This window comes from Sporobolomyces koalae, assembly GCF_050403365.1.
Source record: "Sporobolomyces koalae JCM15063 DNA, S_koalae_JCM15063T_v1_ctg2, whole genome shotgun sequence".
Taxonomy (NCBI): Eukaryota; Fungi; Basidiomycota; class Microbotryomycetes; order Sporidiobolales; family Sporidiobolaceae; genus Sporobolomyces; species Sporobolomyces koalae.
This window is the reverse complement of record NW_027481769.1, coordinates 563017-584224: the sequence shown is the minus strand read 5'-3', so window position 1 is coordinate 584224 and position 21208 is coordinate 563017. Positions and strand designations below refer to the sequence as shown.

Below are 21208 nucleotides of genomic sequence, written 5' to 3'. Positions count from 1 at the left end.
GAGAAATCCCTTCTTTGAATTCTCCAAATCAGTCGAACAACTCCCAGTTGTCTTCGACAAAGTTGACCATGAAACCATCGACCGTGCCTTTGAGTGGATCGTCTTCCTCCTCGACTTCAGGTGCACCATCCGCATTCGTCTGAACAAGTCCGTCTTTGGTGACCGTCGAGGTTCCACCCCCCGCAGCATCTCCCGTAAAGTCGCTTCGGTCAACTTCCATCTCTGCGACAGCCGCTTTCGCCGCGGCTGCATCTTCCTCATCTTCCGCCGCCGCGAGCGCTTGTCGAATCTCTGCTGCCGATTGCATCGAAGTTCCACCTTTGCGATCCGAGTCTCCTCCACCTTGAGGATCGTTCGTCGCGTCGACTCCCAAATCTTGTAACTGGCCATCATCGAGGTAATCTCGCCAGTCGAGTTTCTGGAGGTAATCGGTCGTGAAATCTCCTTCGGCAATGACCATCTCGTCGAGTCGACGTTTCTGATTCGCCTTCTTGAGCATATTCTCCTCGATCCTGTCAAACATGAATCCAGTTTTAGGGGGACGATGATTTCCTGAGAATGCACGAGGGTTCCAGGGACGTACGAATGCTCAGTGACGAAGCGCCAGATGCGTACTTCGCGAGTCTGTCCGATGCGATGAGCACTGAATGCGATAGAAACCAAACGGTCAGCGAATGCACGAAGCAGCAGCAGGACCTCTCCAAGTGAGCAGTCTTACCGATCTTGACATTGTCGATCGAGTGCAGGATTCCAATCGGAATCGTAAAAGATGACAGTGTCAGCGCCCTGTATTGTATGACCAAGCGATTAGTTTGTGAAAGCTTTTCTCAGAAGGCTGTAAAAACCGACCTGGAGGTTGATTCCGAGTCCTCCCGAACGAGTCGAAGAGATGAAACACAAGATCTTGTCATTCGAGTTGAATCTCTCGGTCAGGATTTGACGCTGTTCAATCTTGGTCGATCCATCCAACCGCAGGTATCGGTGTCCTTGGTACGAGAGGAATTCTTCGAGAATGTCGAGCACCTTGGTCATCTGAGTGAAGATCAGAACCCGATGTCCACCGGCTTTGCATTCGCGCAAGAGCTCGTCGAGTTTCTGCAGTTTGCCGCAGTCGTACTGGAGGAGGGAACGATCGGGGAACGCGACCGTGTTCTTCGTCGAAGCATTGTGCAGCAGGTCGAACGAGTGAACTTCCTCAAGATCGTCAAGTTGGTCCGCTGTGACCCCAGCAAGACTGTGCTGGGGCATATCGAGGGCTTTAACTTTCGGGGTCACGAAGCTGAAGGTTGACACAGTGTCGTCCATCTGTTTGGCTCGCGCGTTGAAGGAATGAATCAATTGCGGAAGAATCGTCGACGCGTTGAGGGAATCGCGAGGGAGGCGAGGGACATCGGCCGGGAGGAGCGCATTCTCGCGGGAAGGGGCGCGCAGGAAGTGGAGAAGGTCGTGACCGTAGAACGGAGCCGACGAACGTGTGCGGCGCGAGTTGACGGCAGCGAGACGATCGAGACGCCCAACAATCGCTCGGTGATGCGACCATTGTTGGTAGCGTCGCCATCCTGCGATGGACAGAGTGTCGCGCGGGGGCTCGATCGAGAGGTCCATGCCGGGCGGTACCTGGTGCAGCGTCGAGAACGCAGCAGAAGCGTCGAGCTGCATGCGGATCTTGCCCGCGATCGACGATGTCGATTCTTCTTGGTCGGGCTTGATAAGAGTCAGGGTCGACCAATCCATCTTTGCCATCGGCTCTTCGTCGAGAAGTCGCCGCCGTATCAGGATTTCCTGTGGCTCGTATCTTGAAGCGACCGACTTGGTCATCGAGAACGACGTGAGGATAGGTCGAACTTCGAAGAGATCCGGGTGGTTGCAAACTTTGCGAAGCTGCATGAGACAATTGATGATGCTCAGGAAGTGCCCGGATCCGAGGGTCTCGCGAGTTTGCGCGCGAGACATGAAGTCGTCGTAGAGGAACCGTTGACGCTTCGACAGTCGACAGTAGATGATTGACTCGGTCTTTCCAGGCATCTGCGTCTCGACTTCGGCCTTCAAGCGGCGCAGGAGGTAAGGTCGGAGGATCGTGTGTAGCTTGCTGACGGTCGCTTGCGTTTCTGCGTCCATCGTCTCGCCCAATTCAATCGCTTTCTCCATCGGATTCGAGAACCACGACTGGAAGTCGGCATGGTCTGCGAAAGGTCCCGCAGAGCCATCGGCGGTGAGACCGTGAGGCATGAGGAAGTACAGGAGAGACCACTGGTAAAATCGACCCATATCTGTCAGCGACTCTCAAGCTGCAGCGGGGCTATGATCGACACTCACGAGTTCCATCAAGTTGTTCTGCAATGGGGTACCAGTCAGGAGGAGACGATGCCGCGCGTTGAAGCCGAGGAGAGTCTGCCATCGCTGCGAGCGAAAGTTCTTGATGTGATGGGCTTCGTCGAGGATGAGGTAGTGCCAGGGCTTGCGGCGGAAGATGTGCTGGTCGGCGAGTACGAGTTGATACGAGGTGATGCAAACGTGGAATGCGTTTTCGGTGTTCCATCCCTTGCGCTTCTCCTTGCGCTCCTTTTGCGTCCCGTAGTACACCATGAGCTTGAATCCGGGGAGGAACTTGCGGAACTCCATTTCCCAATTTAGCATGACACTTGTAGGAACCACAACCAGATGCGGGCCCCATTGACCTTTGTCACATGCGAGGTGAGCGAGTAGCGAAATGGTCTGGATCGTCTTTCCGAGTCCCATTTCGTCAGCGAGAACGCTGAAGCACGACGAAGTCGATGATTGGTCAGTTTCGAATCGGCAAGTAGAGCACCACAGCTGCAAACGTACCCGTTTACGCCGCCTGCATAGAGACTCGCAAGCCATTCGAGACCTGCTTGCTGATAAGGGCGTAGGGTTGCGCGCAGGAGGAATGGCGGTTGAAGATGGACGGTCTTGACGAGAGGAGAGGCTTCTCGTTCATCTTTACCCTCGTCGTCTTCGTGGTCGTTCTCAATCTCGGCGTCCGCCTCTTCTTCCTCGTCGCTTTCGACCTTCGCTTCTGATTCTGGCTCATGTTCAGCGATACCGTTTGTCGCGGGCGATTCTGCTTCGGTTCCTCCGTTCACTGTCGGTTCTTCTGCTCCTGGGCCATAGCCATACTTTTTCATGAGTTCCTCTATGGGCATCTCTGCGTCGTCTTGCAGGCCCGCCATCTCGCTGTCGTCCGATTCGGCGCCGTTTGCCTCTTCCTCCTCCATCTCCTTTGCAAGTTTTGCGTCCTCGTCCTCTCGCTCGTCTTCCTTGTCCGAACCAAATTCTGACATGGCTTCGGCTTCAGCTTCTTCCGCCGAGAGGTTCTCCGGAGCGAGGGTGGTCGTTGAGGAGGCCACTGTTGTCGTATTCAGGGCCGAAGGCGACGTCGACGTCGTTGCGTCTTCGACCTTGATGACGTCCTGCATCGCCAAATCCCCCTCAGCCTCCTGCACCTCTTCGTCTTCTTCCTCCGCCTCCGCCTCCTCCTCCTCTTCCTCTTCCTCTTCCTCTTCTTCATCCTCGTCCTCATCCTCTCCATTTCCGCCGTTTCGTTCCTGCTCTTCAGCCATCATTGCTGCATAACCCGAGCGACGAAGCAATTCCTCGATAGGCATCTCAGCTTCCGCTGCAAGCCCGCCCATCTCGTCATCGTCGTCATCGTCGTCTTTTTCCATCTCGGCAGCGAATGCATCATCCTCCTGTTCTCTCTTGACCTGCTCTTCATCTTCGGCAGCGAAACCAACATCGCCGTCTCCATCTTCCCCGGCTTGTTCGGAAGTGACCGAGACCGAGAGGCGGGACCTGGACCGTGGTGGTCGCCGACGACCAGAAGTTATTGAGGGCGGTGTAGGAGCAGGTGACGATTCAGCTGCTGTCGAAGTCGAAGGGGCTGGCGATCCAGTTTCTTCTTCCTCCTCTTCCTCCTCTTCCTCCTCTTCTTCCTCCTCCTCTCCTTCTTCGTCTGATTCCTCCTCCGCTGCGCTCTCCTCGTCGGTACCCGAGTCCTCTCCAGCCATTTCGACTTGCTGCGCCTGAAGCATCGAGGTGGATTTGTTGAGCATCTTGTCGAGTTGCTCTTTGCCGAGACGTTTCTGTTCCTCTTGCAGAGCTGCCTTCCGCTTCGCTCGCACAACCTGAGACACGATCAAACAGGGTCAGCATACCACGCATTCCAATGGAGACTCGCGAAAAAGCGACCTACCCCAATAGCGAGTTTCCATTTCTTCTTGATCTCCTTGACAGTCCATCGCGCAAGCGCTTTCTGATTCCTTTCGATCTCCCTCTGCTCCCGTTCTTCTTTGCCATGGATCTCGTCAAAGTGCTTCGTGATCATTCGCGCGATCTTCTTGGCCATGTTGATGTGCGATTTCCTCTCTTGAGCAACGAGTCCCGAGAAATAGACAGCGTGTTCGACTAGCCAATCTTGATGATCTTTCGGCTTGGTCCACTCTTCCGGTTCGCCTTGTTCGGGATCAAACAGCACTCGACCTTCGGCACGAATCGCATCCACCGCGGCAAGAATTTCGAGTTCGTTCTCTGCTCGAGCTTCGAGTTCCTCCTCTGGCGGTGGTGGCTCGAGATCGATGTCGTCTTCGAGCGAGATGAAACTTGCGAGGAAGTCAACGAGAGAGCCATCAAACTTTGGGTCGGACGGTCGTTGGAGAGGGTGCGTGTAAGGCAAGTCGGATTCTTCGATCAATTTGCGTCGCTTGACAGTTCGTGGGGAGGGAGGCGGGATGACGTGTTTGAGAGGATATTGACCGTCGACCATCTGCAGAGGAATGAATGGCACAGGCACGTATGGAGAGGCGAGCTCGTACGGAACGAAAGCTTCGGCGCGGGATGACGTTGCCGAGAATGATGGTCTTGGTTTTGGTCGAGGGGCCGGAGACTCTGAAGGAGACATCGACCGTGGGGTCGGACTGCCCGCCGTGCTGTCCCGGCTGATGAGGGAGCTTGGACCGCCGCGTTTTCGGGAACCACCGCCTGTTCCTCCGCTTCGCATTGACCCGTTCATCTCGAAACCATCCGAACCAAGGGAATCATCCCGAACTCTGCCTTTGCCCTTGACATCCGCTGCTCCTGCCAATGCCTCTACCTTGCGCTCCGCATTCGCCCTCCGAGTTCCCCGTCGCCCGTTTGCTGCTCCGGATGTATCCGGGGCGGCATTGAGGAACAGGTCGTAATTGGCCTGGAACGACTGGAATACATCGGATCGATCCTCTGTTATATATGGCGTCGGTCAGAGTTTGCCGACAGAGAGGGACAAAGACTGCAGGGCTAGAAGAACAGAAACGCACGTTTCGCAACGGTGGGATCGAACCCGACGAGGGTAACGAATCTGTCAAGGTGGAAGAGTTCTCGCACATGATCATCATGGCGATCGACAATAGCGGCAATCTAGGTAGCGGATAGAATTAGCGTGAGGTTTGGGATTCCAGAGACCGAGAAATCGCTCGTACCTCATTCTGACGCCGGTCGATTTCCGCCTGTCGCCATTGTTCAAGGCTTGCCTGAACGTGAGCTGGAACGGAAGGCTGTGGTTGCGACGTCGAAGGGATGGGAGACGGAGCAGGAGAGGCGAAAGGATTCGGTCCAGATCCATTCATGCTCGCTTGGCGCTGCATCACCGAGTCCAGGGTGATCTTGGAAGCAGAGGGGAGGGGTCCACCATTCGATCCGAGGTGTGGCTGAGGAGTCGCGACATCGGGGTTGGCGAAAGATGGAATTTGCGGAAGATCCTCCAGCGCAGGCGCAGCATTTACGGTACCATTCGATAGTGCAAGAGTTTGCGGATCGGCTGGCGTGGTCGATAGGTCCCCAGGGGTTTCGGGAAGCGACATAATCGTATCTTGCTGATCGGCAAATTCCGCATCATCTGGAGCGCCGTCTACCGCCTTGTCCTTCCGTTTGACTGACCCACGACGAGCCTTAGCCATGCTGAAGGCTCGACTGGGTGTTCGGCGAGACGTTCGAGCTGCGAAGGGATGGCGAGAAGGACCTTGGGTGAATCCGACGACCTGCCTCGAACTTCTCACCCTCGTCACGCGTCGACTCTCGATCTTCGGCCCTTCTGGTCCGCCTTTGCTAGCTGGACCTTCACTGCGCGTCGCCAACAGCCAGGAGCGCCTCTTGCGACCTTTCGAATCTTCGACACCCGCGTGCGCGCACTCTCTCTTTCTCTCTGCAACCATCGTTTGAAGAACAATCTCGACTAGTACATGAAGCAGCATGCCAGGCTGTCTGCACCTTTTATGTAGCGGCGCGCATTGGAATACAGCCTTTCCCTTCGAATCTTTAAACCTCCGCTCTCGCTCGCTCGGGCAGACTCTTCGAGAACAGAACAGTCTTGCATAAATGCCCCGTTGTGACAGCACAAATTGTTCACAAAGTGTACCGGAAGCCAGCTGGGAAGTCGAGGGGATCGAGACCAGTGTGTTCTCTACCTTTCGCTTCGCCTTCGTCCCGGGCCGCGAGACGCTGGTTGAGCCGCGCAAGAGTCCATCGATGGAAGGTGCATCCGGCGATCGCAAAGACGAACGTGCTGATACAGATGGCTGTACGGGGAGTAGCCGACACTTGTGAGCCCAACGAATCCCTGTAGCCAGCGCCTGATTCTGCTTACCGTATGACTTGGCGTAAGATGGTGCCCACGAGGCATCAAAGCAGTATGCTCCAGCGATGTTGCCTAGCTGCGAGAAAGCATTCACGAACGCGATCGAGACCGCACGCTTCATCGAGGGCCGCGCAAAGCTAACAGGGAGATGGACTGTCAGCACGTTCCTTGAACCGATGTAAGGACTTCAACTCACGTTCCGGAGACCCAAGCAAGGAAGCAAACGAAACCGGAGTATGACTGGGCCTGCAGGAAGAGAGCAAAGTATCGGGCTCCGACTGCACAGACCGTCAGCGACACTCATACAACATTAAATCTCTGAGCAAAACTCACAAGACTGTGTGGACATGGCAATGATGAACCCAACGATCCCGATTGATGCCGGAATGACAATGTGCCAATACCGCTCGTTGGTCTTGTCAGAGTGCCGCGAGACGAAAAACGCACAGCTGAAGCACTCGAAAGACATCTTAGTGACCTTGAGAAGTGCACGTTGAGTCGTTCTCGTCGAAAAGTGCTCACATGGCTGCAAATGCGAACGGCGGAGCACAGAGAAGAAGCGAGAATTGTTTGGCGTATCCGAGGGAGGCCGTGAGCCTTGTAAAAGTCGGGAACCGAGAAGGGCGAGTAAGCATATTGAGCGTAAAATAAAGACTATGACAGCGACAGGGCAAACGCACTGAGGAAAGAATTGGTTAAAGGAGAGTCCGATCGTGAACGAGGTGAGCGACAACGCCATGACCCAGAGTTTGTAGTCGCGCAGGGCCAGCTTCAACGCGGTCCAGGAGGAAACCTTGGTCTCGTCCGCCATACCCATGTCTTCGGTCATTCGAGTTTCGGCGAGATGCCTCTCCTGCTCAGAGAAACCGCGGGAGTTCTTGGGGAAATCGGGCAAAACTGCGATACTTCGTGTCAGCTTTGCGACCTTGAAGAGCGAAGGTGCGTGCAGAGGGTTGGCTCACCGAATGCGGCAATAAGGGCTACGCCACAGGTGATGCCACCCTCGATGATGAAGAGCAACTGCCAAGCTCGCAAGCCGCCTTTGCCTTCCATAGTTTCGAGAATACCCTGTAGACGAGCGAGCACCTGATGAGCTTGTATACCTCAGCTACGAGGAAGGAGGAGGAAATCGTGCTTACGTAGGCAATCAGCGGTCCGAACGCGTTTGAGATTAGAGAACCGCAGTAAAGAACTGTGATTCGGAGGCCGAGCTCGTTTCGACGGTACCAATTCGAGAGCAGCAGGATTGCTCCCTATGAGGGGAAGTCAGAGCCATGACAAGAGCGAGTCAGCGCCATTCGCCCTCTTGATCCGCACAAGAAAGAATTTCGAGACCGCCTCAATTGGCATCTCGTCTCAATCGGCAGAGAGCAGTCCTTACAGGGAAGAAGGCCGCTTCCACGAACCCCAGAAAGAACCCTGGACGTCGTGTTGAGGAATCCGTCGTGTTTAGAGGTGGATGCGCAAAACACGTGACACTAAAGGCACTCACGAGTCACGACGGCTTGTCCAAAATTCTTGACAAAGCCCGTAGCGAGTGCTGACAGTTCAACACTAGTGAGCTGCAAGCTCAGTGATCGAAAAGGGGCAGGACGTACAGATCGCGCCCCAGATGAAAATCGCTAGCGGCAGAAAGATTGACGGTCGGCCCGTGTATTGGACGAGCATGTTGGACGGGATCTGCATGAGGATGTAACCGACGTACAGGATGGATAGGCAAGTGCTGTATTGCACCGAGGTGAGGTGCAAGTCCGATTTGAAACCATGAGCCGAAGAGGCTGACGGAGCATTTCTGTCGATGTAGTTTAGGATGTAGATCACGATCAAGCTGCCAATCATGCGGAGGGGTCAGCGTTATTGTGCATATCGTCCCGCGGTCCCGTCGAGAAGAAAGAAGAGGAAATGTGGAGGCCGAGCTTACATGGAGAATCTGGCATCGAGTTTGCGCAACAGTCGACGTTCGAGCTTTGTACGGTCGACAATCTGTCCACCTTCGAGGGTTGCGCCGGCCAAGTTGCCGATTTCTTCATGATCTTGCTCGAACGCTTCGCCTGCTTTCGCTTTGACGTCGTCTGAAGACATGCTGTTTTATGATCCGATGTTCTGGCGAATATGGTTGGTCCGGTTGGATTTGTCAATCGGCGAGTGCTCGGAGGTAAGTGCGCTGCGTGGAGGGCGTAGGTGAGCTGAGCTCGGCGCAGTTCAAAACCGAAGTTGTCCGGATTCTTCGGAACACGCGAGTGCTATGCGGCTGACTCCGGCTTGTCAACTGATGTGTAGAGTGTATAGCACCGAGTAAAAGTAGGTGGACGAGGTGGGAGGGAGTTTTTCGTAAAGCATTGTGCCGCCCGCGAGGTCGACCCTCCACCCACGCCCCGGCGCCGCCGTTTTCGCGTGCAAATGGATCGACCCGAGATTTTTTTTCGGCGCTAGTCGCTGACTCACCGGCTCCGGTTCGCAGGACTCCCCCACGCTCGCTTCAATTCACCAGTGTGCAGTTGATCTATTTCGCGTCCATGCCCTCTCGGTAGCGGCCGGAAAGGCGTGGGCGACAGAGCACGGGGGGCGTTTATCATACAGCGCTGACAGATTTCTCCCTTGATTTGGCTTTGCTCCCGCTCGCTCGGCCGACACTGTAGCTCCTCGAAATTCAGCCGTTCGGATTTGATTACGAAATCAATCCTAAGTTGAGCGTGAGGAACTACATAACTCTCTATCGTTTGCGCGAGCGCCGCAATCGATCAAGCGTCCTCCGATACTACAGTCGTAGTCGTGCTATATTCATTGATCCTAGCACTCCTTTTTATCGGTGAAGGAAAGGTCGTCTCGCGTGAGCGCGCGCCTCGAGAGCTCGGCCGCCGGCGAAATGAATATTGTCGTTTGTTGCTGTCATCTGTTTCACCTCGTGCCGCCGAGTTCCCAAGCGTCAGAACTCGCAGTCGGAATGTTTGTGCACGGCGCCAAGAGAGAAGCCGACACGCAATTGGTCGGTTGTCTCGAAGTTTTCGTGCTCCTGTATATCTGGGTCTCATCAATTTGCATCAATCTCAATATTGACGATCCTGCGTCTCGAGTAGGGCTTGGTCAAGGCTTGGTAAGTGAACCATGATCACATTGTGATCAAGGGAATTAATCCCACGTATGTCCCAACTCTGCAAGAAAAGCTCAGTAATTACGTTCAATCGAGTATATACGCGAGTATGTGAGCCTTGACGCCTGAGAGGGACGAAGTTTGGCTTAGCAGGTTGTCACGAGTCCACGTCCGCGAACGGCGACCGGCGGGGACGAAATGCGTTCGTCCTTCTCAATCCTTCGCAGGCCTCGTATCGATTTAGCTCAAGTTCAGGGCTCCTCAGCTCGATCTCGGACTGTTATCGACGTCTAGAGCACTCGAGCGAGTGGTCACTTCGAGGCGGGATGGGGAAAATAAGCTGCGCGAGCGAGGAATGTCACTAGCGTCATTCGCACGCACCGCTCGTTCGCTAACGTTCGCTCCGCATATACCGCGGACCTTGTGACGGGGAGAGAGCGAGAGCCGGTTCTACTCTTGCTTCCCTTCTCCTCACTTCCCCTCGACTGGCCTCTTCCGAACATGGTCTCGGCCTCGGTGTCCAACTACCTGCATTCGCGAGTTGATGATCGTCGCCTGGCGAACAGATGCCACGTAGACAAACCAACACTGCGGCAAAGACTGCGGGACGCCCGAAGGCGTCTGATACGGACCAGACCAACATGGGCAGTGCTTCACAGGCACAGAAAGGTACATCTGGTCATTGCGCTAGATCCTCGACCGATTTCAGTCCTGACCCGAGCCATCCTGATCGACAGCGAAAAAGACGCAAAAAGCACAAGCTCGCGCCGAGGCTCGTGCCCGATCAAAAGCGACAAGAGGGGTCACGCGAGCGCCCGCGAACGCTACCGCGCCCAAAGCTCGTGAGTCCATCGTCCTCTCGTCCACCTCGGCGGATCGCATACCCACCGCTATCCCGGTCGACCATGCTTGCGCAATCTGCAAGTACTCACAAGAGTAGAACGAGAGCATGGTGGCGCTGGCGAAGCAACGCGATGCGGAGTACGCAGTCGCGGGCCTATTGAACAAAAAGAAAAAAAAATGCCGTTCAATCTCTGCAGCGGCGGCAATTTTCCCCCTCTAAAGGACTCCGCGATGCGTCTTGGGTCGGACTCACCCTCCAATTTTCATGTAACGCCGTCGCGGCAGAGTTCTTGAGAGGCGGAAAATTTCCGGCGGAATCGAGATTCAAGGGCATTTTCTTCGTCTTGTTTAAAAGGCCCGCCGCTGCGTATTTCGCATCGCGCTGCTTTGCCAGCGCCGCCATGCTCTCGTTCTACTCTTGTGAGTACTTGCAGATTGCGCAAGCATGGTCGACCGGGATAGCGGTGGGTATGCGATCCGCCGAGGTGGACGAGAGGACGATGGACTCACGAGCTTTGGGCGCGGTAGCGTTCGCGGGCGCTCGCGTGACCCCTCTTGTCGCTTTTGATCGGGCACGAGCCTCGGCGCGAGCTTGTGCTTTTTGCGTCTTTTTCGCTGTCGATCAGGATGGCTCGGGTCAGGACTGAAATCGGTCGAGGATCTAGCGCAATGACCAGATGTACCTTTCTGTGCCTGTGAAGCACTGCCCATGTTGGTCTGGTCCGTATCAGACGCCTTCGGGCGTCCCGCAGTCTTTGCCGCAGTGTTGGTTTGTCTACGTGGCATCTGTTCGCCAGGCGACGATCATCAGCACCGTGCCCTGACACAGTCCTCTAGTGCAGAGGGCTCTGGCCAGTCGGTAGTGATGAACCGATGGGTGGCATCCAGCTGGGTTGGCTGCAATTCAGAGGTAACGCGTCGAAGTCGCGTCGCACCCCTGCAGCGGCGGCGGTCCGTGTGTTGCGGCAGGGGTTGAGATGCGTACACGAGCGAGAAAGAGAAAGAGAGACAGAGCAAACGGCGGAATTTACGCTAACGAGTCGATGCAGTCTCGCTTCACCTCGTCCGCCACATCTCGTCGCCATGGAACACGACACAGATGATCAAGGTAGGGCGATCGGATCGATTATTCATAGTCTCGGCTGACGCGCTACACTTGACCCGCAGGATCTGCGAAACGCCGCCGAATTGCGGAATCGCCTCCTAACCCACCTGCGACATCACTAACGCCACCTGCAGCAAATACGTCGCTGCTTCCAGCTCCTAAGTCTTACACGGAGCAGCTCGTTGCGAATGCTCAAGCCGTGGTAAGGCCCGCTCTCGAGACTTGTAATTTCGTGCCAAAGAGCAACAGGAGCGAATGTTGCGCATCCTCCAGAAGAGCGGGAGGAAGGACGACCCGTGTCGACACGAGTGTTGGCTCGTCGACAGAGACGGAGTCAACGAGGAACGCCGACAATGTCGCCGTTTACTCCTCGCCGTCACGGCACCGGCAATCCAGATTGGCTCAGTACACAACAAGGGAGCCGAGCTGTCCGGCACCGCGTTCGTCACGCCAAAATCCAAGTACTGGCTTGATCGGAAGACTCATTCAACGGTCTTGGCAGCCTGTCCGGCGCCCCTCTCGAAGGAGACGGATAAGCTATTTGACAATTACCTCGACAAAAACGAACGTCGTACCGCCGAAAGGAGGGCATTGAGAGAGAGGCAGGTGGCGACAAACCAGGGCAGACTAACTCTCTCCCACGAATGGTTGTCAGTTTCGCACGCCTGTTCAGTTTCATCGTTACGTCTATCTGAGCATATACTTTGTCTGTCTCAGCACCACCAAGATGTTGCTCGATTCGCTCGGTGAAGCGATTGAAGCCTCGTACAACAAGGCTGAGTGGTCGCTGTGCAACTGTGGTTTCGCCTTCGACCACAGCGTTGAAGCTGCTGTCGCCACGCCCGCCTTGGCTCCATTGGTCACATCGTGGTACGGAAGTATCGCGGAACAAGCAAAGCTTGCGATCAACCCTTCAAATGTCAGTCCGTGCTCGCGCTTGCCTAACCCTTCCCGCGGACTGACATTGGACCGTGCGCAAAACTCGGGCAACAGCTCAGATGTCGTGTACCAAAGAATCCTGACCTCTTTCTCAAGGAGATCGAGGGAATCCAGTCGCAAGTCCCATACCTCGCGGACAAGAAGGGGGTGGGTCGTCCGTCTTGATTGCTATGGCTGACCCCCTCTTGCGCTCAGGACTCTACGTTCGCGCGATTGAACCTACCGGACCCGAAGGATCCGCACGGCAGCAGTTTCATGGATGCTCTACTCTCGAAAGCTGTCGCGCATCTCGACTTGCCGGTCAAGTTTGAGCGAGAAATGTCGTCAAGCGTCAAGGGGGTGCGTGCCACGTATCTTCATGTACATCTCGTCTCAAGAGACTGTTCATATACGGCCAAATGGTTCGTCTTTGAATCTGCTCGCCGACAGTTCACGCGTCGAGAGGAGAACCCGGCGTTCATTAGCGTTGCTCTGTGGGAGAGAGCGCTCGCAAAAGAATCTGCTCTTGAGTACTAACTGCGCATTCGGCATGCCATTACTCAAGGGCCGCTTCTTGTGCGGACTTCTTCTCCCACAGAGCAATGCTGATGAATGCCGTGTCTTCGTCATGGCGCTCGAAGTGCTGGCGAGCGGGGTCGAAGACGAACCGCTTGGCCGCATGTCGACAGTCTTGATAAAGAGGATGTTCATGACGATACGTGTTCCGCACTGACCTATCACTTGACGACATTTCTCGCTCAAACTTGACCGGCAGGTCGAGATGCGCGACAGCTTTCGAGAGTAGAACATCCATAAAACTGCTGTCGTGCTGATCCTTTGGGTCCGGTAGGTTCAATCGCGCCATCGCAGAGTCACGCAGAGTCCTGAGCGCAAGAGGGGGTCAGCCTTTTGCGGAATAGCAGTCGAGATGGACGACCCACCCCCTTCCCGCTAAGTAGGGGACTTGCGATTGGATTCCGTCGATCTCCTTAAGAAAGAGGTGAGGATCCTTTGCTACGCGACCTCGGAGCTTTTCGAGTATTGCGTACGGTCCAACGTCAGTTCGCGGGAAGGGTTAGGGAAGCGCGAGCACGGACTGACGTTCGACGGGTTGATGGCCAACTTCGCTTGAGCGATGCGGTGGTGGAACCCAAGCGATCGGACAAGTGGAATCGCGGCGGCGGCGATGACGTCGACAGCAAATAGGCGAACCGGGAGCAGGGGGGCACGGGAGCAGGAGAAAGACAGCGAGAGAGAAGACTCACGAGTGTTTATATGGTTAAACACTGCCTGATGTGCCGTGGTGGCGGGTCAAGGGAAGTGAACGGAAGGGAAGCAAGAGTAGAACCGGCTCTCGCTCTCTCCCCGTCACAAGGTCCGCGGTATATGCGGAGCGAACGTTAGCGAACGAGCGGTGCGTGCGAATGACGCTAGTGACATTCCTCGCTCGCGCAGCTTATTTTCCCCATCCCGCCTCGAAGTGACCACTCGCTCGTGTTCTCTTGACGTCAATAACAGTCTACGGGCGAGCTGAGGAGCCCTGAACTTGAATCAACTCGATACGAGGCCTGCGAAGGATTGAGAAGGACGAACGCATTTCGTCCCCGCCTGTCGCCGCTCGCGAACCAGAACTATAACCACTTGCTAAGAAGCCAAGCCTCCTGCCATCCAGCCGTGAAGGCACATAACCCGAACATACTTGATTCCCCATAATAACCTTTTCTTGCTGAAGTAATTACTTACGATTACAATGCATCGCGATTATCAATTACCAAGCCCTCATATTCTCTCGCGTGCGCGCGCGTCCGGCGAATGTTGTCGTTTGTTGCTGTCATCTGAACCACCCCATGCCGCCGAGTTCGCAAGCGCCAGAGCTCGTCGTCGGAGTGTTTGTGCACGGGTTCAAGGGAGGAGCAGACACGTGAGTACTTCAGAAGTTTCCACCCCCACCTGTACATATCGAGGTCTCATCATTGACATATCCTGCGCCTCGACAGGTTCGCCGACTTTCCGCAACGCATTCAAGCGATTCTCGAGCCGTGTGGAATCGAGTTTGATCCGGTTGTTTACCCTGCTTTCGATACGCGCGGCGAGTTGAAAGTTGCAGGTGAATCCCTTGTTTCCTCTGTAGCACCCGGCTCGGAGCTGAGTTCAAACTTCGGGAGTACGCAGTCGACAATCAGATTGAATGGCTCACGAATGTCGTCGCCGAAAAGAAAGCCGAGTATCGGGAACGCGGTGGAACTGGGCAAGTGCGCCTTGTGCTCTTTGGTCACTCGTACGTCTCTTAGAGGAGCATCCTTCCAGCTCGAATCTGTCTCGAGTGTCTCACGGCGTCGTTACTTGTAGAATGGGAGGACTCGTCATCTCGGACGTACTCTTGTCGACACTCTCGACCTCGGCGTTGCCGATTCTGGGGTTAATCGCGTACGACTCGCCCCTGTTGGGACTGAACCCGCGAGTGTTCAAATCGACGTTTGACAAAGCGATGGACTGGACCACAAAGGGACAAGCGGCATTCTCTGCGCTTGGAGCGGGCTACGGTTTGTTCAAATCTGCCGGTGGCTCAAACTCGAATAGCAACAACAAGAGTGCAGCCCCGGCAAATCCGATCGGCAAAGGCAAAGGGAAAGAGGTGGCTACGAATCCGTCGACGCAAGAAAAGGGAGGTTGGGGATTCTTGGCTTCGACCGTGTTGGCGGGTACAGCCGCCGCGGCGGTGGTCGGAGCAGGTTGGTACAATCGGGACAAACTCGTCGAGCATTGGTCGTGGGCGACCTCACACCTGAGCTTTGTCGGAGAACTGTGGAAAGTGAGCGAGCTCGAGTCGAGGTTGGGCCAGGTCGTCGAAACTCGGGAGAAAGGGATCGGCTTCCACTGGTCAGTCCCATACTGTCAATCGGCTTGACGTTCTTGAGCTGACGGAAGCAAACATGTCGAAACTCAGCTTTTACACGCTGTTGCCGTCGAGTGGATCAACGCCAGCGCGAACGTTCCTGATCCTGCCGACTACGGAACCCCAAAAGTCGCGCTTCACGCCATCGACCAACACGCGAGTGTCGGACGAGATTGCTGCACACATCGAAATGTTTGACAAGAGTGACGGCGTGTACGAGCTCGCGCGACGGACGACGGGCTTGGTCACTGAGTGGGTCGAACTCGCGCGCAAGGGCGAGATGGGATTCTGGCAAGGGAGACCAACAGACGAAGGAGGTTCGGATGTCGAGACGGAAAAGGCATCGGAAGAAGGAGACGACAACGATAGAATGCAGCCGTGATCTACCGGCTATCACTGGCTGGCCTGCCCCCTTTTCGATGCTGTCCTGTTGTACCTCTCTGCTGTTGTCGTTGTGCTTGCAATCTCACATCATGGCTCTCCGCTCAAGGTCATGGGCAAGACGGTAAATCGAGCGCTTCGTTTCATAGTCTTTTTTTTCTTCGGGATTAGGAGATGTCTGATTTAGTTTTGTTTCCGGGCTTGCTGCATGATCGGAGATTGCAACACGGCGTTGTGGACGGGAGGGAGGCCGATCGCCTTGCCCTGCTGGATCTGAAGCTGAGCCCATTCGTTCATGGTCAAGCCGTCGGTACGGATCACGGAACCAACTGAGACCACAACAGTGTCAGTGCTCGTTGCGTTCGAAAAGAGACTTGAAACCTCACTCGACATGAAAAAGGCAAAGGTCGCGCCCGACGAGAGCATGTAAGTCGAGATGGACGGCAAGAAACCTTTCGGGCCGGCACCACGCGTGATGACGGCAAACGATCCAAAGATGAAGCCGATCGTCAAGCCGACCATACCACCGGTGAAGAAACCCATCTTCACTGGGCAGCCGAGCCCGGCGAGACTGTCGGTCAGTCGACTCGGAAGCGAGAGCGAGTTGATCAAAGTCGAGATCACTCACTCTTGTCAAACATGGTGGGCTCTCCTCCTGCCGCTCCAGGGTGGGCCATCGGTGGTGGGGGCATCTTGTCACGAGAATGGATTCAGTCGAGAGTGACCGAGTGGAGAAGCGAAACCCGTCGCCAACTTGTCGTTGACTTCGCGCTCGCTCCGTGCCTCTTGCATCCAACTGGCCCATCCTCTGCACACTCGAATGAGGTTCTGAGATTGCCGTGCTTTGAATTCTGTCGCCCTTGTGAATGCTCTGCCGTGCTGCGCGACTGCTTCACCCTCGTTCAACTTTATTCCGTCACTCTTGGTCGGGCTCACCGCACGCTCGAGCACCGTACGCCAACATGTCGATTCCGACCATTACCTTGACCGACAACGAACAGCGTCTGGCAGATTTGCTCGTCGCCTGCGCCGACTGGGTCGACCTGAACCCGCACGAGGTCGATGCGATCCGGCTCAAGGATGACAACGGCGAATGGATCGGCAAAGAGCGTGGTACCGACAAGGTCGAGCTCCGGATCGCAGGTGGATGGGTTCGCGACAAGGTCCGTCATTCTGTCATTTCGTCTCGCCTTCCTCCGTCATGCCCTGACCTGCGTGAGCACGCATTTGGGCAGCTACTCGGCAAAGAGTCGGACGATATCGATGTCTCGACTTCGCCCGATCCCATCACAGGACTCAAATTTGCAACTCTGTTTGAACGGTACCTCGAAACGATCAACCGGAAAGACATTGTCAGTTTCTTTGCGCTCTTTCAACTCTTTGCACAGCATTCCAAATGCATTGAATCGCTTACCAGTGACCATAACTCGTGGTAGATGGGCAAGCTGACCAAAATTGAAGCTAAACCCGAGCAATCGAAACACCTCGAAACCGCAACTGCACGCGTGTTTGATCTCTCGCTCGACTGGGTTCAGCAGCGCGGGCAAGAAGTGTACACTCCCGGTTCGCGAATTCCAACCGTCGTCAGTCTGCTTGTTTCTCCATGCCCTTTGACGTTACGACTTTCGTGCTCAATCTGCGCCGCCCTGCTTTCGTTAGGCTTTTGGAACTCCCATCGAAGATGCAGAACGGCGCGACCTGACGATCAACGCCTTGTTCTACAATCTGCGCACGCGCGAGATTGAAGACCAAACTGGCCGAGGCCTGTCCGATTTGGGCTTGCGACCACCAAACCCAAAGCGGATCCGGACCCCGCTCGAACCGTTCCAGACGTTCAAAGACGATCCATTGCGGATCGTCAGAGCAGTTCGATTCGCGGCGAGGTTCGGTCGAGAGTTTGAGCTCGACGAGGAAATGGTCAGGGCGATCGAGCGGAAAGAAATCAGAGTGCGTCCGAATTGTTCTTCTCGCGATGGTATTCTCCCTGAATCGAGTTGACCCTTTTTGTGAGCTCTCCAACAGCAAGCATTACTGGACCCAAAAAAGATCAGCCGCGAGCGTGTTGGAGCAGAACTTGACAAGATGCTGCTTGGACGCGACCCGCAGTACGCATTCGAGCTTATCGAGCGACTCCACCTACACCCTCTCATCTTCCTCTACGACCACTCTGCCACTTTCGCAACCGGTTCCTCCCCTTCCTCGACTCCTCCCATCGAGCCCGACTCGTCAATCTCTGTCATCGCATCCAACTTGCTCACACAACTCTTGCACGGTGATCTTTCCCAATCTTCGCTGCCTAGGTTACATCCTCTCTTGCACTTGCATCCGATCGCGCCTCCTCCACTTCCGCCTCATTCGACTCTCCCGGCCTATCCCGAACCGACACCTCTCGCATCCTCAGTTTCAGACCCTTCGACTCCACCCCTCGCGACGATCTATCCTCACACGCTCAAACGGCTGTACTTGTCCTGTGGACTCTTGCCCTTGTACGACCTCGAAACGATCGACAAGAAGAAACCAATGTGGGTTGGGGAGAAGGTCGTACGCGATGGGATCAAAGGTCCCACGATCGATGCGACGTGGTGCAAGAAATTGAGAGAAGGGTGGCAACTGGTACATTTGTATTTGGCACAAGATCCGAAGGAACCGAACGATGAAACCGATCGAATCGAAATTGGTGAGCCTTTTTTTTGTTTTTTGCGCTCGAGCATAATCATAAAGCTTACAAGCACTCGTGTCGCTGTCTGTTCTAAAGGTATGTTGTTGAGAAACCCTTCGGTTCACGATGGACAGCATGTAAGGTGGAACGTCACCTTGTTCTGGTCGTTACTGGTGGACCTCGTCTCGGCTCGGAATGGTGAGCCGTTACTTCCTTTACGCTTCGACATCTGAATTTGGGGATCACTCACGGATATGACGTCCTTGCTTTCGGAACCTCCCCCAATCAAACCAGATGTCACGAAACAAACGCGCCTGATCGAAACATACAATCGATTCGTGACCCGGATCGTACAACTCGAGCTCGAAACTCTCGCCTTTTTGCCTCCACTTCTCGATGCAAGTCACTTCCCCCGATTCCCGCGCAAAGAGCTTCGAGTTAGCAGGAACAACTGACTTATCTTTTTCGATGGCTTAATTTAGGGTAAAATGATCAACACATTGTTACCGTTCACTCGGTCGTCTCCAGCAATGGTACAAATCATGGTCCTCGCGTTCGAACAACAACTGAAGAACCCGTTGATCACTCGAGCACAACTCGAATCGTGGTTGATGCAACCTGATACGAGAACGATCTTGCAAGACTTGTGTGACAAGGTTCGAAAGGACAGGGGAGGTGGAACCGCTGGAGTCAAGAGAAAAGGTCGAGGTGGTCAATGAGAGTGTCTCTTTGTCACATACGAACGAGCAGCACAGATTCTTTTCATGTTGTGAATTTTTTGCAAAAAAGAAAAGAAATATGATTTGAAGAAACCCAAGGCGAAAGGAAAAGTGAAAGAGAGAATGTGTGTGTGGAATGTTTTCGAGGTATGAAAGGAACGATGTAATAAGCGTTGACGGGAAAGAAGGAACAAGGGGAACAACAAAAACAGCAAACTTTTGATTGTTAGTAACCTTTTTATCATGTTTCTCTTCTTATTTTTTGAATCCAACCTTAATCCTTCTTGGTGGTAGGAGTACTAGGTCTCGGAATCGTCTTCCTTCTCCTTCCACCAACCTTGCCATCTCCAATCACTCCACGACCAGGACCTTTGTCCTTCTTGACCTTCTTGGTCGCGTCGTCTTGATCGTCCTCTCCCGAAGACGACCCGGAAGTCGCGTTGAATCCAGGAGGAGGTTTCTTCGCGACGAGGGTCTTGCGCTTCTTGTGAGTCGAACGCTTGTTCGCGAGCGAAGGCAAGTAGCGAGGGATGATGTACGCGGGCAACCACGTGTCTTGCCAAGTCGGCTTGACTGCGAGGTCCTCGGTCAAGAGAGTTTCTACCCGGAGAGAAATGTATGGATTAACCACCCTCGCGCGCAAAGGGAGAACATGGGCGTTTTTTCTTTACCTTTGCGGTTCTCGACAATGTAGACGTCGTTTCCTTCAATCATCATCTCGATAGTCGAACCAGCTCCGATCGGTTTGCCTCCGTTGACTCCAGGCAGTCCGAGTGGGTCACCCTGGTCACCGGTCTTGACCTTGAGCTTTTTCTTGCCAGGTTGAGGTTCTTTCGTAGGTCCCCATGCGGCCTCGAGGGCTTGAGTACGGAAACTGTTTCGTCGGCAAAAGCTCGTCAAACATCCTTTCGCTGCAAGCTCGAGGGACAGAGATCGACTTACGCCGTGATGCGCATCTTTTGAACCCGGGCGGTGAGGTACAGGAAAAGGTACTGGATGAAGAGCGAAAAGATGAACAATCCAGTCACGACCGAACCGAGTCCTGGTCGGTAACGCGAGTAGTAGTCTGTGTAGGCGAGCAGGGAAAAAGTCAGGCAAGAGATTCTCTCGAGCATGAATGTCGGGGGGACTCGAGTATGCGTACAGCCAGTGCCTCGCCATTTGGGAACACCGTTCTCGTAGAAAAAGTCGTAACGCTTGCGCTTCTCGGCATCACGCAAGATGTTGGTGATCAAGCCCAACCGGGCGAATCGGTCTGCGACCTTTTTGTTGTTTGGGTTCTTGTCGGGGCTGTGAGGACGCGAACGATTATGAGAGTCAGGACAAGGGGGGACGAGGGAGAAGGGGGGAGGGAGAGGAACAGACTGGAGTTCGAGCGAGCGTTTGCGGTAGGCCTTGTTGATCTCCTTTTCGGTGGCCGACTTGGTCGTGTTCAAGAACGAGTAAAAGTTGGTACCCTTGCCCTCGGCCGATTCGAGTGCCGACACGATATCGAACAGTTCACTGCGTCGCGAGTGCACGCGGTTGAGATTAGCTCGTGGTTCGAGCTTGGAGAGCGAGAGTGTACTCACTGGTCTTCGTTGGTCCACGCGAGTGCACTGTTGTGCCAGAGTCGAAGCGAGGTCAGTCAAGGTTGGGAGGCGGGCAAGTTCCGACGGGATCACCGCAACAGCAGTGAAGGGGAGACGCACGGTTGGGCGAGGACTGCAACGGCAACGCAGGTCGCCACAAAGGGGACGAGTTTCATCGCAGGCAGCAGGCGGAATGCAGCGAGAGAGATGGCAGAGGCTGAAACACCTGGCGCGCATCCGCATCGCGTGGACGCCGTGGGCCTCGACTCTCCGATCGCTCTCTTTGCCCAACACTCTTGACGACGGACGAGGTTGTAGATACGCTCTAGCTATCGTCGGTGGACTGCAGGAATACGCATCTGTCCTATCCGCCTCGGCTCGGCTCGATCAACCACCC

At 54.8% G+C, this 21208-nt stretch overlaps 7 protein-coding genes across 7 annotated transcripts; 3 read left to right on the top strand and 4 right to left on the bottom strand.

Moving 5' to 3' along the window:
- Nucleotides 1-28: 28 nt before the first annotated feature.
- Nucleotides 29-5951, bottom strand: SWR1 (chromatin-remodeling protein SWR1; the record flags this gene model as incomplete). The annotated part of the gene is made up of 9 exons (XM_076675920.1): nucleotides 29-512; nucleotides 584-643; nucleotides 719-786; nucleotides 850-2250; nucleotides 2317-2755; nucleotides 2827-4145; nucleotides 4214-5235; nucleotides 5313-5412; nucleotides 5475-5951. The coding sequence occupies 9 exons, from the start codon at nucleotides 5949-5951 to the stop codon at nucleotides 29-31; spliced, it is 5370 nt and encodes a 1789-aa protein (XP_076537059.1).
- A 445-nt stretch (nucleotides 5952-6396) lies between these two features.
- JCM15063_005698 (uncharacterized protein) lies at nucleotides 6397-8710 on the bottom strand (the record flags this gene model as incomplete). The annotated part of the gene is made up of 12 exons (XM_076675919.1): nucleotides 6397-6569; nucleotides 6638-6765; nucleotides 6825-6906; nucleotides 6962-7077; nucleotides 7151-7225; nucleotides 7309-7525; nucleotides 7591-7696; nucleotides 7768-7881; nucleotides 8010-8047; nucleotides 8121-8168; nucleotides 8227-8456; nucleotides 8550-8710. The coding sequence occupies 12 exons, from the start codon at nucleotides 8708-8710 to the stop codon at nucleotides 6397-6399; spliced, it is 1488 nt and encodes a 495-aa protein (XP_076537058.1).
- Nucleotides 8711-11645: 2935 nt separating this feature from the next.
- Nucleotides 11646-13122, top strand: JCM15063_005697 (uncharacterized protein; the record flags this gene model as incomplete). The annotated part of the gene is made up of 7 exons (XM_076675918.1): nucleotides 11646-11670; nucleotides 11730-11869; nucleotides 11941-12317; nucleotides 12385-12586; nucleotides 12661-12753; nucleotides 12802-12945; nucleotides 13036-13122. 7 exons carry the CDS (start codon nucleotides 11646-11648, stop codon nucleotides 13120-13122), a joined length of 1068 nt encoding a protein of 355 aa, XP_076537057.1.
- A 1310-nt stretch (nucleotides 13123-14432) lies between these two features.
- JCM15063_005696 (esterase/lipase family protein) lies at nucleotides 14433-15863 on the top strand (the record flags this gene model as incomplete). Its single annotated transcript, XM_076675917.1, has 5 exons — nucleotides 14433-14506; nucleotides 14583-14692; nucleotides 14758-14863; nucleotides 14935-15465; nucleotides 15533-15863. 5 exons carry the CDS (start codon nucleotides 14433-14435, stop codon nucleotides 15861-15863), a joined length of 1152 nt encoding a protein of 383 aa, XP_076537056.1.
- Nucleotides 15864-16045: 182 nt separating this feature from the next.
- Nucleotides 16046-16554, bottom strand: MGR2 (Mgr2p; the record flags this gene model as incomplete). The annotated part of the gene is made up of 3 exons (XM_076675916.1): nucleotides 16046-16191; nucleotides 16249-16410; nucleotides 16491-16554. 3 exons carry the CDS (start codon nucleotides 16552-16554, stop codon nucleotides 16046-16048), a joined length of 372 nt encoding a protein of 123 aa, XP_076537055.1.
- A 270-nt stretch (nucleotides 16555-16824) lies between these two features.
- Nucleotides 16825-19240, top strand: CCA1 (tRNA adenylyltransferase; the record flags this gene model as incomplete). The annotated part of the gene is made up of 8 exons (XM_076675915.1): nucleotides 16825-17025; nucleotides 17098-17214; nucleotides 17299-17445; nucleotides 17522-17809; nucleotides 17885-18539; nucleotides 18618-18719; nucleotides 18816-18919; nucleotides 19004-19240. 8 exons carry the CDS (start codon nucleotides 16825-16827, stop codon nucleotides 19238-19240), a joined length of 1851 nt encoding a protein of 616 aa, XP_076537054.1.
- A 274-nt stretch (nucleotides 19241-19514) lies between these two features.
- On the bottom strand, nucleotides 19515-20987 carry JCM15063_005693 (J domain-containing protein; the record flags this gene model as incomplete). The annotated part of the gene is made up of 7 exons (XM_076675914.1): nucleotides 19515-19840; nucleotides 19912-20114; nucleotides 20183-20306; nucleotides 20385-20530; nucleotides 20606-20743; nucleotides 20812-20838; nucleotides 20932-20987. The coding sequence occupies 7 exons, from the start codon at nucleotides 20985-20987 to the stop codon at nucleotides 19515-19517; spliced, it is 1020 nt and encodes a 339-aa protein (XP_076537053.1).
- Between the last annotated feature and the right edge of the window lie 221 nt (nucleotides 20988-21208).